This window comes from Diabrotica virgifera, chromosome 2 (genome assembly GCF_917563875.1).
Source record: "Diabrotica virgifera virgifera chromosome 2, PGI_DIABVI_V3a".
In the NCBI taxonomy this organism is placed as follows: Eukaryota; Metazoa; Arthropoda; class Insecta; order Coleoptera; family Chrysomelidae; genus Diabrotica; species Diabrotica virgifera.
This window is the reverse complement of record NC_065444.1, coordinates 163,507,968-163,524,858: the sequence shown is the minus strand read 5'-3', so window position 1 is coordinate 163,524,858 and position 16,891 is coordinate 163,507,968. Positions and strand designations below refer to the sequence as shown.

General features: G+C 30.9%; 1 protein-coding gene across 4 annotated transcripts in view; it reads right to left on the bottom strand.

The window, feature by feature from the left end:
• Positions 1-456: 456 nt before the first annotated feature.
• The window catches only part of LOC114332096 (cyclic GMP-AMP synthase-like receptor), a 425,443-nt gene continuing 409,008 nt past the window's right edge, over positions 457-16,891 (bottom strand). For all 4 annotated transcript variants that reach the window (XM_050644066.1, XM_050644067.1, XM_050644069.1 and 1 more), the window contains one exon: positions 457-3,214. In XM_050644066.1, the coding sequence (XP_050500023.1) occupies positions 2,970-3,214 (245 nt within the window). In that variant the 3' untranslated portion in view covers positions 457-2,969. The remainder of the gene's footprint in view (positions 3,215-16,891) is intronic.

Genomic DNA, 16,891 nt, shown 5'->3' with positions numbered 1-16,891 from the left:
GGGTTAACATTTTGATGTGGGTTCTGATTATTATGGGTTGACTGATTTCCGCGTTGTCTATTATTTCTTACATTTTGCAAGTCCTTGTAAATTACGCAACCTTTATAGTTTGCAGTCTGTTCTCCGTTAAACAGGGCACATTTTGCTGGTGTATTTCTGGGTTTTGTACATTCTGGCGTTGGATGACTTCCTCCACATTTCACGCATGCGTAAGGTCTTGTACAATACGCTTTTGTGTGTCCATAACGTTGACAGCGCTGACACTGTGTTATATTTTTCTTTCTGTGAGGAGGTTCAAAGCTGACTTTCATATTGCCGATAGAATCCAGTGTATAGATGTGTTTGTTGTTTTTTTCGGTTCTAGGTCCACATAGAACATTGACAGTGGTGATTTATTGACTCTGTGTAATACGTTAATGATATTACGGACAGTATGCCCTGATTTAGCTAGTTCACTTTTTATTTCTTCAACTGGCATCGAGTGGTGTAAATTTCTTATAACTACCCTATAAGCTCTATCTTGTTTTGCTTGGTATGTGTGGTGAACTATTTTGCTACTATTTAAATGCTGTATAAGTTTTCTGTATGACTCAATAGTTTTTGTGTTTATTTTTATTGTGTCATTTAGGAGAGCTTTCGACTGGTAGTCTTCTGCTTTAATGACTGTCGATAGGTTTTCAGTCATCTTTTTGATATCATTTACCCCATAGATAAATATAGGTGGAGGTTTAGGTGTTACTGGTGTGTTATTATTATCAGTTAGGTTTTCTAATGGTTCAAATCTGTTGTTTGTACTCACTTGCATTGTTGTTGTGTTATCATCTTTGGGGTTTGCTTTTCTTTTTTTTGTAATTTTTTTGACTGTTTGCCAATCATGGACATTTTCTATGGTTTCGTCGTCTTCATCGCTTGAGTTTTCCATGACAAGTTCCTCTCCACTGAGGATGTATTGGGAAGCATTTGATGTATTTGGTTGATCCATTTGAGGTGCAGGGAGGTTTTGGTTATATTGGTGATTATTGTTTGGGAATGGAGTAGGCGGGATATATTGGTTTGTTGTCTGTTGGCTGCTCGGGAATCCATAAAATGGGGGCGATATTACTGGAGGTTGTTGAGGCTGTGTATATATTTGGGGCACATTATACAACCCCCCATTTGACACTTGATTTTGGTGGTACATTTCCTTAATATAGTACGCCACTGAGTTAAAAATTAATCACATAAATAGTAATTTAGAATTAATCACTCAAATCGTTTTTTAATTATTATTTCACTAATTACCATAAACTAGTCCCGGCCGATAGCCGAGAACGGCACAAAAACTTGGAACTTGGATCTCGAGAGCGATATGGTACGTCTTTACTGCTCGGAATCCAAATACACACTGCTTAATATGTACAACGCAAAAAAGTAATTAAATTGTAATCGATTTTTTTAAGATTTTTCTAATCATTTTGACGTTCTATTGATAAAATATCAATTTCTTACTTCGGATACTTTGACAATAATCGTGTAGATGGCGCTAAGATTATAATAGATTATTTATAACTAGATATTACGGAACATTAAAAAAACTTAAATTCAGTATTTAAAACGTAAGTATATTTAAGGTAAAAATATATACCACAGCTTTGACCAACTAATATTGTTTATAATTAATGTTTTTAATTTTAATTTTAAATTAATCACTTTGACATTTATGTCAAATTTCCAGTAAACGTTTACAAACTTGTCACTACTGGCGTTCGCGAATTTGTAAATATCCCCTCTACGTACGAGCTCACAGCGTATAGGGCTTTTCATCGACTGTCATTTGTTTCGAGCTTCTGTCATGTGTCACATAATATTAATATATCTACGCCATACGTCTTTGGTTTCTATCATTGGTATATATCAATAACGTATGACGTAGATATATTAATATTATGTGACACATGACAGAAGCTCGAAACAAATGACTGTGAATGAAAAGCCCTATACGCTGTGAGCTCGTACGTAGAGGGGATATTTATAAATTCGCGAGCGCCAGTAGTGGCAAAATCTGTAAACGTTTACTGGAAATTTGACATAAATGTCAAAGTGATTAATTTAAAATTAAAATTAAAAACATTAATTATAAAAAATATTAGTTGGTCAAAGCTGTGGTATATATTTTTACCTTAAATATACTTACGTTTTAAATACTGAATTTACGTTTTTTTAATGTTCCGTAATATGTAATTATAAATTAATCTAGCGCCATCTACACGATAGTTGTGAAAGTATCCGAAGTAAGAAATTAATATTTCATCAATAGAATGTCAAAATGATTAGCAAAATCTTTAAAAAATCTGTTATAATTTAATTACTTTTTAGCTTTGTAAATATTAAGCGATAACAATTAAATAATAAATTTAAAAATTACCAGTGAAAGTTGAATTAGTAATCCGCCAGGAGCGACACCAGCGAAGCTCAGAGCGTATACCCATGAACGATCACATCAATCACTTATTTTGTATTTGCTGTCTTTTTCTATAACAAACGTTTGTTATTTATAGAAATAGACAGCAAATACAAAATAAGTAATTGAAGTAACCGTTCATGGGTATCCTTTCATTTTTCCGACTGTATATGCCATTTCATTATACAAAATTATTAAAATTTAAAAATAAATTACTGCTAAATTAAGGTTTGTTTGCTATTATCTCGGTCAATTGTTTGTTTTTTAATTTGTAAACTTTCATTTTTGAAGGACTTTTTATGATATACAACTTTTATTTGAACATTTTTTTTTAAATCTATAAGAAACGTTGTATAAGCAAAAAATACCTTTTTCACCGTTTAAGATTGTTTAAATAAAAACAAAGCAAAATCAGCTGTACCTATGTCTTTGTATTAGAAGCCCCTCATATACCTTTTAGAACCTTTAAATATCTGTATAATATTTTTTCAGCTTTTTTCTTCCTTGACTGAGGTAATGCTTGTTCTCACTATTCTCTACATGATAAATCCAAGTCATCTTTACCAACTGTTAAAACTTCTGTCAATAAAACATTGGTGTTTTGCATCAATTTGTACAATAAATCAACCTTTTCAGTCAGCTGATCTAGTCGGCTGTGAATAGATTCCAATTGATCATCAGTGCTATCCACAGTATTAGAGTCTCCCATAAGCTTTTTATATTTCTTGCCAATATTAACTTGAGATTTTAAATCTTCTACGTCTGTAGGTGGCACTAAAATACAAATAAACAAATGAAAAGGAGTGATATTAAACTGTTTTGTAAGAAAAGTATTACACACTAGCTGACCCGGCAGACTTCGTACTGCCTCAATAGATAAAAACAAACTTTTGTATACAATAAACTTAAAATACACAAAAGGAATTCTTAATTAATAAACAAAAAAATCTCGATGTGAATGAGGTTTTATTATTATTTTTAATTAATTACACAGGATGTTTGAAGTAACAAAGTTTAGTTAGAAGTAACAAAATTAAGTTTGTAGTGCATTAGTTACAATCTTAAATTTGTTTATCTTATAATGAATATAACAGCTTTTTTTATCTACATTCAAAACAACCCTTTATTTATATAATTTGGTTCGGGGTTGTCCAACTATATAGGTGTTGATTAATCAGAATAAAATTAAATTAAAATTAAATATCATTAAATAAAATGAAATAAAATTTTATAAAATTGAATAAAAGTAAATAACAATAAATAAAACTGAATAAAATAAAATAAAAATAATAAATAAATTAAAAAAATAATAATAAAATTAAATAAAATAAAAAAATAAATGGAATTAAAAAAAGAAATAAAATAAAATAAACGAAAATAAATAAAATACTTAAATTAAAATAAAACTAAATAAAATTAAACAAAATTAATTAAAATTAAATAAGATTTTATAATTTGCTGCTTGTTCTTTTCGTGTGCTCAGAACTTTTCTCCTGCTTGCCGTTCGTCAGAAAAGTTCGGGTTAGAGATATTTATTGAAAATTTCGAAAAATTAAAAATTTCATATATTGCCCAATTTAACTCCAAAAGTTAAACAGTTGCACTTTTCTTCGTTAAAATTTGTTGCTCGTTCTTCTTCTGTCCTCAGAATATTTCTACGGCTTAAGATATTGCATTTAGGACACCGATTGCGCTAGAAAAAAAATTTTAGTACGGTTCTGCTCGGAATTCAGCAAGGAGTCTACCTACTTAATTTCATATTTTTCACGTCATTATTGTGAGAGTTATGGTGTCATGGGTAACCTACAGTTACTACTAGATAACAACCTACTCCCAGTCCGATCGAATATACCTGCCAAATTTCATAAAAATCGGTAAAGTCGTTTCGGAGGAGTATGGCAACAAACACTGTAAAAATAGCATTTTATACATATAGATGTAAAATTTGTAGTGGCTACTAAAATGACAATATAAAACCGTATAAACCTTCCCTGAACTTCCACAAATAATTCAACATCAAAATTAGCCAAATCGGTTCAGCCGTTCTCGAGTTTTAGCGAGACTAACGAACAGCAATTGATTTTTATATACAAGATGCAAAAATTTAGATGGATATTAAAAAATAACGGTTGAAGATAGAAAAGTGAAATTTTATGGTTGTATTTACCTTTCCCTTCCACATCACACAAAATTAAGAAAAAACGGTTTGACGAAAAAAAATAAAAAAATATATTAGGGGGCAGCCCCCGTTATGACGTACGGATATGAAAAATAAATAACAACCTATTCTCGGTCCGGTCGAATATACGTGAAAAATTTCATAAAAATCTATTCAGTCGTTCTCGAGTTATGTGTTGGTAACTAACAAGACTTTTTTTGTTTATATAGATGTAAAATATTTAAATGGATATTAAAAAATAACGGTTAGTGATAGAAAAGTGAAAATTTAGGGTTGTATGTATCTTTACGTTCCACATCATATAAGATTAAAAAAAGAGAGGTTGTTCGAAAAAATAGAACAAAATATCAGGGGGCAACCCCCCTTATGACGTACGGGTATGAAATTTAGATAACAACCTACTCCCAGTCCGGTCGAATATACCTGCCAAATTTCATAAAAGTCGGTAAAGTCGTTTCGGAGGAGTACGGCAACAAACACTGTAAAAAGAGCATTTTATAAATATAGATGTAAAATTTTTGGTGGCTACTAAAATGACAATACAAAACCATGTAAACCTTCCCTGAACTTCCACAAATAATTCAACATCTTCTCCTTCTTTAAGTGCCATCTTCGTTCCGAAGGTTGGCGATCATCAGGGCTATACGTATTTTCGAAACTGCTGACCGAAACAATTCGTTGTTGCTACAGCTATACCATTCCCGTAGATTCTTTAGCCAGGAGTTTCGTCTTCTTCCTATGGACCTTTTTCCTGCTATCTTCCCTTGCATAATTATTCGAAGCAGTTCATATCTTTCGCCTCTTGTAATGTGTCCTAAGTATTGCAGTTTTCGTTTTTTGATCGTAAATATGACTTCCTTTTCTTTATTCATTCTTCTCAAGACCTCGACATTTGTGACTCTCTCCGTCCATGATATTCTCAAGATTCTGCGATACATCCACAGTTCAAATGCCTCAATTCAACATCAAAATTAGCCAAATCGGTCCAGCCGTTCTCGAGTTTTAGTGAGACTAACGAACAGCAATTGATTTTTATATATAAGATGCAAAAATTTAGATGGCTATTAAATATTAACGGTTGAAGATAGAAAAATGAAAATTTATGGTTGTATTTACCTTTCCCTTCCACATCACACAAAATTAAGAAAAAATAGTTTCATCAAAAAAATAAAAAATATATTAGGGGGGCAGCCCCCGTTATGACGTACGGATATGAAAAATAAATAACAACCTATTCTCGGTCCGGTCGATGCTTCTTTTCATGAGCATTTTTAGTGCGTCACAAATAATAGAAAAAAAGGTAAGTCCGTGATAATATACATTTTAGTGACATGACATTTTAGTTAAATCCGACAATTGTCACATTTTATTTGCAATTTGGCATAAAAACAAATCAATATTGTTTATTGCATTTATAAAATGGTATTTTCTTTGATTTGTATAGTCTTATAAATTGTACAGATTATATTCGTAGATATATTATATAATCCGTAAATAATTTTTTTTTTCGATTATGACGCCATCTATTGACAACTACAATAAATGTTATAAATGTCACCGACGAAATGTAATCACCGACGTGCGTTTTTTTCTGTCACATGCAATTTATTGCGTTAGAAAGAAATCGAAAAACTGTGACGCACTGAAAGATCCTCATGAAAAAAGCATATGTGGAAAATTTCATAAAAATCTATTCAGTCGCTCTCGAGTTATGTGTTGGTAACTAACACGACTTTCTTTTGTTTATATAGATATAAAATATTTAAATGGCTATTAAAAAATAACGGGTAGTGATAGAAAAGTGAAAATTTAGGGTTGTATACACCGAGAGAACAATTTCTTTTCTCCTAAAACACCGATTTCTTTGAGCAATATTTCTTAAAAGTTAACATATCCTATTAACTTAAACATACCGGTTCACATATAAAGAAACGAGTTTTTTAAACACAACTCAATAATTTCTTACAGATAATTTCTTCAATACTAACAAATGCATTAATGGTTACATTTAATTTTCTTATCCTAAAGTTTTTATTTCTTAAATTGAAAACTACAAATATTTTGCAGTATAAGAAATATAATGTTAAGTTAATCCATATTTATATTTGTGAACAAGAAATTTTATTGCAATCAAATAAATATTTTAAACCACAAGAAATAATTCTTCAGAAATACCCTCTGTAGTAACTGTGGTTATAAAATAAAAACTTTGTCATTAATGCCGAAATGTTACTTGCAAAGAGATTTTCTTCCACAAAAGAATTGCGCAGATTAACTATTAATGATTTAGTTGTCAGTGTTTGTCAAGATGGCGTGATATGTTCATGTTCATATTATAGATGGATGTTGGATTTATTGGTGTACTTTAAAAATTAACAGATATTTTGAAGGTACGTACATATAAAGGTATTAAATAAAAGTAAATTGAGTAATTTAAGATGTAATAATAATATTGTTGCGTATCCGAATGGTTAAAAAAGAAACATAATAGTATCTTAATATGCTTTTTAGGTATAATGATGGACGACTTTGAAGTAAAGGAGCTTATTATTCTAACTGGGAAATATGCCACAATTTAAAGCTGGGACAGAATGATATAATATATAGCTTCAGAACAATATTAAGAAAGGAGTTATTAACCAACTGCGGGGACTTAATGGTAGAACTTCATACATGTAAGTACCTTTTTAAAAATGTGTATACTTATGTATCAACTATAATAAGTTTCTTGAATGTATCGTCTTCTATAAAAATATACAATACAACGCTATATCAAACATGGCGGGTGCAACGCTGAGGATTTTTTCTGTTAATTTATTTGAGATAAAGAAATCAGTTAGTCTAAAAGAAATATATGTTTATGGTTAAGAAATGTTATTGCCGAAAACCGTGAATTAGTTAATATGTATTAAATGACTTAGATGTAAACTAATAATACTTTCCCGTAATAAAATTTCTTAATGATTAGGTATGCTGTCTCTTTTAGATTATAAAAATTAAGAAAATTACATATTATTATGTCTGCTTCAATGTTTTACATTGGCTGTATTTTCCCTCTTGTTTTAGCTAAACAATGTTTACTGTGTGACTTAATATTATACAGATAAATAACCAATATTTCATTAATAAAAAGAAAAAAATAAACAAAGATGTGTAGGTTAAATAATGCCATGTTTGAACTAACTATGATTGCTTATTATTAGTATTAATAGTTCTTATGTGGGGCCGTGTATTTGTTTTTTTTTTGTATTTCCTATATTTGTCAAAATAAATATCTATATCTTTATAAAAAAAATTTTATTAAAGTAAGTTTACTCTCTCTACATAACGATTTTGTTTTAGTGAATTCCTGATATACAAAGTGCTATTAACAAAAGGAGGAAAATTTGAGGAAGTTGGATTTGCCTCTCCATCCTTTTATTGTTGTGTAGAAGCCAGTGGTTTATGAGTGGAAAAAATATTTGTATGTAATAATAACGTTTTATATCTTGCTTTATTAATAACTAATGATTTTACCTTAACACAATGATTTATTTCGCCGTATGTAATATCACTTTATTTTCAAGAAATATTAACTTAACTCTAAATATATGTTTATCTCTGCGAAATATATTTCTTAACATTAAATAAATTAATTATTGATGATAAAATAATAATATTCCTTACTAAGAAATATTATTGCTCAGAAAGAATAGTTTTCTAATGTGTAGAAAATATATTTTTATGACTAATAAAATTAATTAATATCAAGTGTAATTTCTTTCTGATAAATGGGTTTGAAGTTTGCCAGAAAGTGATAGTTCAATCATGTTTAAAGTATATTTCTTTGGCTATATTAGAATTTATTTGAAATATTTTAGAAAATTATATCTTACATACAAAGATATATTTCTTAGGCAATATGCCAAGTCGATCTTTCTTAAATATTAATAAAGTTTCTTTATGTTAAGAATTTTTTTCTCTCGGTGTATATCTTTACGTTCCACATCATCTAAAATAAAAAAAAGAGTTTGTTCGAAAAAATAGAAAAAAATATCAGTGGTCCAACCCCCTTATGACGTACGGGTAAGAAATTTAGATAACAACCTACTCCCAGTCCGGTCGAATATACCTGCCAAATTTCATAAAAATCGGTAAAGTCGTTTCGGAGGAGTATGGCAACAAACACTGTAAAAAGAGCATTTTATACATATAGATGTAAAATTTTTGGTGGCTACTAAAATGACAATATAAAACCATATAAACCTTCCCTGAACTTCCACAAATAATTCAACATCAAAATTAGCCAAATCGGTCCAGCCGTTCTCGAGTTTTAGCGAGACTCACAAACAGCAATTGATTTTTATATATAACATTATTCTTATACTCATTATTACTAAGGTAACAGAAGTCTTCCTTGAGACTGCTAAAAGGTTCTAACTACTTTAAATTCGCATTGAAGAATATGGGTGAAGGTCTGGTGATTCAGTTTCTCAATTTATTTCAATATTCTAAAGTGAAATTCACACTGAGTATGGTATGAAGTACGGCGAAAAAACGACGATGGTCGCCAAAAAGGAAGCGAAAGCAGTAGCAAAAGCTAAAGCAGAAACGTATTCAAACCTATATGATTAATTTGATACCAGGGAAGGCAAAATAAAGATATATAAAATAGTCAAACAGAGAGCAAAGAAAGGAAAACATTTTAATCAGATTAGATGTATGCAAGACGAAAATAGTAAAATACTAATTCACGAAAAGAATGTTAAAAAGAGATGAAGAAAGTACTTTGACAGTTTATTAACTGCAGAATTTGACAGAAAACCTGTGGATTTAACGGAGACAGTAACAGCAATGGTCACCAAAATAACAACCGAGGAAGTGGTTCAAGCGCTTCAAAAAATAAAGAAAGGAAAAGCGGTAGGACCAAATGATATTCCTGGGGAAGTATCGACAGAATTATGAGAGACAGGAACAAGTTGGCTGGCAGGTTTATTTAATAGAATTATGGAAGTTGGACATATGCCAGACGAGTGGAGAAGCAGTACATTAGTACCTGCTTACAAAAACAAGGCGGATGTACAACAATATACAAACTACATGGCTATAAAACTACTTAGTCACACCATGAAAATATGGGAGAGAGTAATTGATAGACGGATACGTGAATAAACCGAAATAGCCGATAATCAATTTGGCTTTATGCAGGGCAGATCAACAACAGATGCAATCTTCATTATAAGGCAATTGATAGAAAAATAGAGGAATAAAGAAACAAACGCTCATATGGTATTTATTGATCTTAAGAAAGCATATGATAGAGTTCCTCGAGAGATTCTGTGGTGGGCACTCCTAAGAAAGGAGTCCCTGGTGAATATATAAAGACTGTGACAGATATGTATGAGGGAGTATCGACTAGTATTAGGACAGGTGTGGGAGAGACATCAATTTCATGTGAAAGTAGGATTGCACCAAGACTCGGTGCTTAGTCCTTATTTATTCTCATTAGTTTTGGACCAGATAACAACGAAACTACAGGGTAACATTCCATGGTTCTTAATGTATGCTGATGATGTAGTGTTACTAGAAAATAGTGAAAGAGACTTAGAACAAAAACTGGAACAGTGGAGACAAGTTCTGGAGGAAAACGGTTTAAAACTTAGTAGGACAAAAACAGAGTATTTGGAATGTTCATTTAAAGATGGAGTTCGAAAAATAGGAAGTACGATCCCGTGAAATTATATACAATGTTTTAAAATTTACTCAGGAGGAAGCAGAAGGTAATTTTATTGTGAAACAGGCAACAAATAAAAAAAATAATGTGTTCATGTACTTTGTACGCACGTAAGAAGGTATACTTCTATTAAAATTAAACATTTGTGTTAAAAATGACGTATTAACGTTATTTTTAATTTTTGGTATCATTTCGAGTAATAAAATTAGTTTAATCTATATAAATAAAAATGAATGTTTGTATGTATGTACCTTATAGACTCGCAAACTATGCATTTGATCGTAAGATGATCTTAATAAGTTGTTGTGCATGAACCCGGGAAGGTTTCTGAGTTGGTACGACCAACCTAAGTTAGAAGAGGCTTGCCCCCCATAATTATTTTTTATTTTTTTTGACAAACTGTTTTTTTAAATTTCATATGATGTAGAATTAAAATATACATACAACCCTAAATTTTCACTTTTCTGTCACCATCCGTTATTTTTAATAGGCATTTAAATATTTTACATCTATATAAATAAAATCGAATGTTTGTATGTATGTACCTGATAGACTAGCAAACTATGTATTTGGTCGTAAGATGATCTTAAGCAAAGTTGTTGTGTATGAACCCGGGAAGGTCTCTGAGTTGGTACGACCAACCTAAGTGAGAAGGGGGCTTGCCCCCCACAATTATTTTTTATTTTTTTGGAGAAACTGATTTTTTTTTTAATTTTTATATGATGTAGAATCAAAATATACATTCAACCCTAAATTTTCACTTTTCTATCACTATCCGTTATTTTTTTAATATATATATATATATATATATATATATATATATATATATATGTACAATAGTGATTTATATATATATATATATATATATATATTATTATATTTTTCTGATAATAATTGATCTTTAAATAACAATAATAATTGTTATTTAATTTTTAATTTATTATTTATTTTAATTTTAATGATTATCTTAAATGATTTTAATAATTTTTTTTTAATGATTTAATTAATTCCACAACCCTATTTATTTTATATTTTATTTAAAATTGATTTATTTTATTAAACATTTTATTTTATAATTGAATTTTATTTTTATTGATTTATTGATTTTTATTGAATCTATTGGGCGCCATCTATTAAGAAACTATTGTACCTACCAACTCAGCTCAGTTGAATACTTACACATAACAGGAAACTCTTATCTCTTTGGGGTCGTGAGACATGAAACTGTTGTAAGATGGACAAATTGTGCTAATAGATTGGAATTCATAAACAAAATGGAGAGACAACACAATTCTGATGAAAAACTTTTACAAATATATTGAAATAAAAGAAACAAGCTAAATGCAACATCAAATAAGGTAAATACAGAAATTATCATTAAAATTTTAATACTAGAATATCATTATACTGCATATCCTGGCTTATATCTATAGTTATAAGAAAACAAATGAAAGGTCATTGACTTTTGTGGTTATGATCAAAAATAAACCAAATTATGCAAGTATGGATATTTCTCTCTAAATTATTGTCTTGCCAAAGCAATAAATAGCATTAAATTTTCAAAATTTTTATCTTGATCATGCATGTTTTAATATTCAATATTTTTATTGAACATGATATCATGGAAAATAGTTTTTTGTACAAAATAATAACGTCACCTGACAATTATAGTCCACCGAAGCCGAATTCTTTCTTGAAACACATCCAAATGCTGGTTTTCCGTTGAGCTCCAGGTTCTCCCCAAGTCCATGCAGGTTACAATACCATTTTAGTGACTTAATTAAAGTCCCTTCTGCTTCAAAACACTTTTCATACGAAGATTAAACATTAAAGTTTATTTTGTGATCAGTTTTTCGACTGCATTTTCCGAATTTTCTATTTTTAAACCAAATCTTTTGGGAATAGCTTTAAAAAGCGTCTCTTCCCTTTGAATATCTAGAACCTTCTCCTTGAATTCAATTTTTTAAGCTTGGCGTCCTTTTTACAGCCAATCATATTTAAACAAATTAATAATTCATGCTTTGGAAATTTAAATGAGCCAATGAAATAATTTTGCAAATTATGACATTTAATCAAAATGATATTTTTTTGTCTAAAATTTGGAAATATATGCTTAAATGGTGATCTTATTCTCTTATTTGAGTAAAATTGAATTAAAGAATTAAATTCATTGAACTTTATAGATTCTTTTCATATATTTTGCATATTTGAGGATACTCCCAATAAATTGTTATAGCCACTTTATGCGAACACTGTCCGTACACTTTCTATACCTTTTACCACTACCTCTACAAATTTAAGTCCAAATATCTTCACTATTAATACATATAAAGTACTGAAATAACTTTCAAATTATTCAGAAATAAATTACCAATTGTTAGTGCATTAGCCATATCTCAGAAAATCATTTTTCTTCGTTAAAATTGATATCGAATTCTGACATTTCCCAAATCTACAACTTTAATGAACTATTTTCAACATTTTGGTCAAATTCACATTGATAGAATCTAAAATTGGTCTAACCATTATTCTAAATTTTTAGATTGGAGCCTCTTCTAAGATACTTTCATAAATTTATAAACTTAACCAAATCATGGAGAATGTATCACATCAACGAACCTTCTCTCCAAGTGATCTTTAAAAAAATGTAACTTTTTTATGATTATTAAACAGAAACAAGGTCATCATGGAACAAATTTGTAAGTAATTCTTTTGGTAAGACTAAATTTCAAACTATTGCATGTTCAGCAACAAATTCTCACATTAGATGCCCCTTAAATAGCTTCCTTTATATAGTATGGTCTATTTCAAACTTTATTGTTACTTAAACTGTATAACTCTAAATAAATTCATTCTATAACCATTAAATCAATGCATAGTGCAATCTTAACTTTAATTCCCTTTAATACTCTCATTCTATTCAACTCTCCAAACCAATCACGTCTCTCGAACACCACCTATATCAAGATACTTATTTAACTGCTTTGGGCAGTACAAAATCATTAAATTGTTTATTATTTAACTTATTCTATCAATTTGGTATCTTAAAATCATGACAATATATATATATATATATATATATATATATATATATATATATATATATATATATATATATATATATACCAGTCTTTTAGGCGTCAACGCCCTTCCGCTAGAGATCTATGGGGAGTATCACCGAGCCACAAGCTCTTATCCCTTGCCGTACTGCTCCCTCATAGGCCGATCAGACGCCCGCATATTCCAGTCTAAGCGCCAGATTCATATTTAGAATTTTATACTGACGCGTTAGCCTTTTTTGTTTTTCCGATGACCTGGGTGGGCTTGAACTCACATACCTCACGGCGAAGTGAAGTGCTAGTCAGGCGCTATAGTCGCACTGAGCTATCCGATCGACTTATTGAAGTGAAAACTTCTTTAGGGACGTTGTGCGATTTTTGGATAGGGGAAAAAGCATAGAATTCGCGACCGTCATCGCGACTTTTGGATAGGGGAAAAAGCATTGAATTCGCGACCGTCATCGCTTATGTGTATGTATATATATAAATTGTGTAGAGGTATCTAAATTTAAAATAAATGTAAATCCTATTTTAGGATGGGGAAAAATGATTGATTTCGCGACTATCATCGCGACCGTCGTCACTTTGGCGAAATAAATTTTGTACATATATAGGTATATTATGTATATGTATATATAAATTGTATAGAAGTATTTAAAAATAAATGTAAAAACTATTTTAGGATGAGGAAAAAGGATTTATTTCGCGACCGTCATTGCGACCGTCATCTCTTCGGCGAACTAAATTTTGTACGTATCTATATTATGTGTATGAAGATATAAATTGTATACACAAGTATTTAAATTTAAAATAAATGTAAAACCTATTTTGGATGGGGAAAAAGGATTTACTTCGCGACCGTCATCTCTTCGGCGAAATAAAATTTGTACGTATATTTATTATGTGTATGTATATATAAATTGTGTAGGAGTATTTAAATTTAAAATAAATGTAAAATCTATTTTGGAATGGGGAAAAAGGATTGATTTCGCGACCCTCATCGCTTTGACGAAATAAATTTTATACGTATATAATGTACGTATAGTAATAGTAATATTATTGAAGTGAAAACTTCATTAGAGACGTTGTGCACTTTTTAGATGGGGAAAAATTATTCAATTAACGACCGTCATTGCTTCGACGAAATAAATTTTTGAAGTGAAAAGTTCTTTAGGAACATTGTGCACTTCTTAGATGGAGAAAAAGTGTTGAATAAGCGACCATCATCGCTTCGGCAATATAAATTTTTGAAGTGAAAACTTCTGTAGAAACGCTGTTCCCTTTTTAAATGGCGAAAAAGTATTGAATTAGCGACCGCCATCCCGACCGTCATTGCTTCGGCGAAATAAATTTTTGAAGTGAAAACTTTTTAGGGACGTTGTGCACTTTTTAGATTAGAAGTGTTGAATTAGCGACCGTCATTGTTTCGACGAAATAATGTTTTGATGTGAAAACTTATTTAGGGAAGTTTTGCCCTTTTTAGATGGGGAAATGTATTGAATCAGCGACCGGCATCGCTTCGGCGAAATAAATTTTTGAAGTGAAAACTTTTTTAGAGACGTTTGTGCACTTTTTAGATGGGAAAAAAGTATTAAATTAGCGACCGCCATTACTTCGACGAAATAAATTTTTGAAGTGAAAACTTCTTTAGGAACTTTGTGCACTTTTTAGATGGGGAAAAAGTGCTGAATTAACGACCGTCATCGCTTCACCGATATAAATTTTTGAAGTGAAAACTTCTGTACAAAGGTTGTGCACTTTTTCCCGACCGTCATTGTTTCGACGAAATCAATTTTTGAAGTGAAAACTTCTTTAGGGACGTTGTGCACTTTTTAGATGGGGAACAAGTATTGAATTAGCGACCGTCATCGCGACCGTCATTGCTTCGACGAAATAATCTTTTGAAGTGAAAACTTCTTTAGGGACGTTGTGCCCTTTTTAGATGGGGAAAAAGTATTGAATTAGCGACCGTCATTGCTTCGACAAAATAAATTTTTGAAGTGGAAACTTCTTTAGGTACGTTGTGTTCTTTTTAGATGGGGAAAAGGTAGTGAATCAGCGACCGTCATTGCTTCGATGAAATAATTTTTGAAGTGAAAACTTCTTTAGGGACGTTTTGCCCTTTTTAGATGGGAAAAAAGTATTGAATTAGAGACCGTCATCGCGACCGTCATTGCTTCGACGAAATAAATTTTTGAAGTCAACACTTTTTTAGAGACATTGTGCACTTTTTCGATGGAGAAATAGTATTAAATTAGCGACCGTCATTGCTTCAACGAAATAAATTTTTGAATTGAAAACTTCATTAGGGACGTTGTGCCCTTTTTAGATGGAGAAAAAGTATTGAATTAGCGACCGTCATTGCTTCGACGAAATAAATTTTTAAAGCAAAACTTTTTTAGGGACGTTATACACTTTTTGGATGGGGAAGAAGTATTGAATTAGCGACAGTCATCGCTTCGGCGAAATAAATTTTTGAAGTGAAAACTGCTTTAGGGACGTTTTGCACTTTTTAGATGGGGGAAAAGTATTGACTTAGCGACCGTCATCGCTTCGGAAAAATAAATTTTTGAAGTGAAAACTTCTTTAGAGACGTTTTGCACTTTTTCGATGTGGAAAAAGTATTAAATTATCGACCGTCATTGCTTCAACGAAATAAATTTTTGAAGTGCAAACAAACTTCTTTAGGGACGTTGTGCCCTTTTTAGATGGAGAAAAATATTAAATTAGCGACCGTCATCGCGACCGTCATTGCTTCGACGAAATAAATTTTTGAAGCGGAACTTTTTTAGGGACGTTATACACTTTTTAGATGGGGAAAATGTTGAATTAGCGACCATCATCGCTTCGGTGAAATAAATTTTTGAACTGAAAATTTCTTGAGGAACCTTGTGCACTTTTTAGATGGGGAAAAAGTATTGAGTTTGCGTCATCACTTTGCCGAACTAAATTTCGTACGTATATACAATATTATGTGTATGTACATGATACTAAAAATATCCAGATAGTATCTTCCCGTAGCCCAAATACGTCCGAGTTCGAGCATGACGTAACTGGAGACCAATTTGAATTTGAATTATTGTTAAAGTTAAATGGGAGTTGTATGCATTCTGTCATGAAATTGTTCAATTAGCAAAATAATATTAAACGACGTTTTTGTGTTATTTGTTTATAAAAGACATCTCACTTTTACAAATATAAAATACACTTATCTTACAACCGCGAACGATTCAAACTAATCGGACGTTACGAACCATTACGAACGTGCCGGTCTCTAGTTGCGTCACGACTCCCCCTCCATTCAGGATGCGCAATATATTTTCTTCTTATTTATAGTATGAGGTGTATGCAGTGATGTGGGCTGGGTGTATGTATACATAAGTAGCATAGAACGTACGAAACGCGTATATAATAGAGGTATAGCACTTCTTTTTGGATGGGGAAAAAGCATTGAGCTCGTAATTTATATACTATACGAAGTTTTCACTTCTGTCGGCACT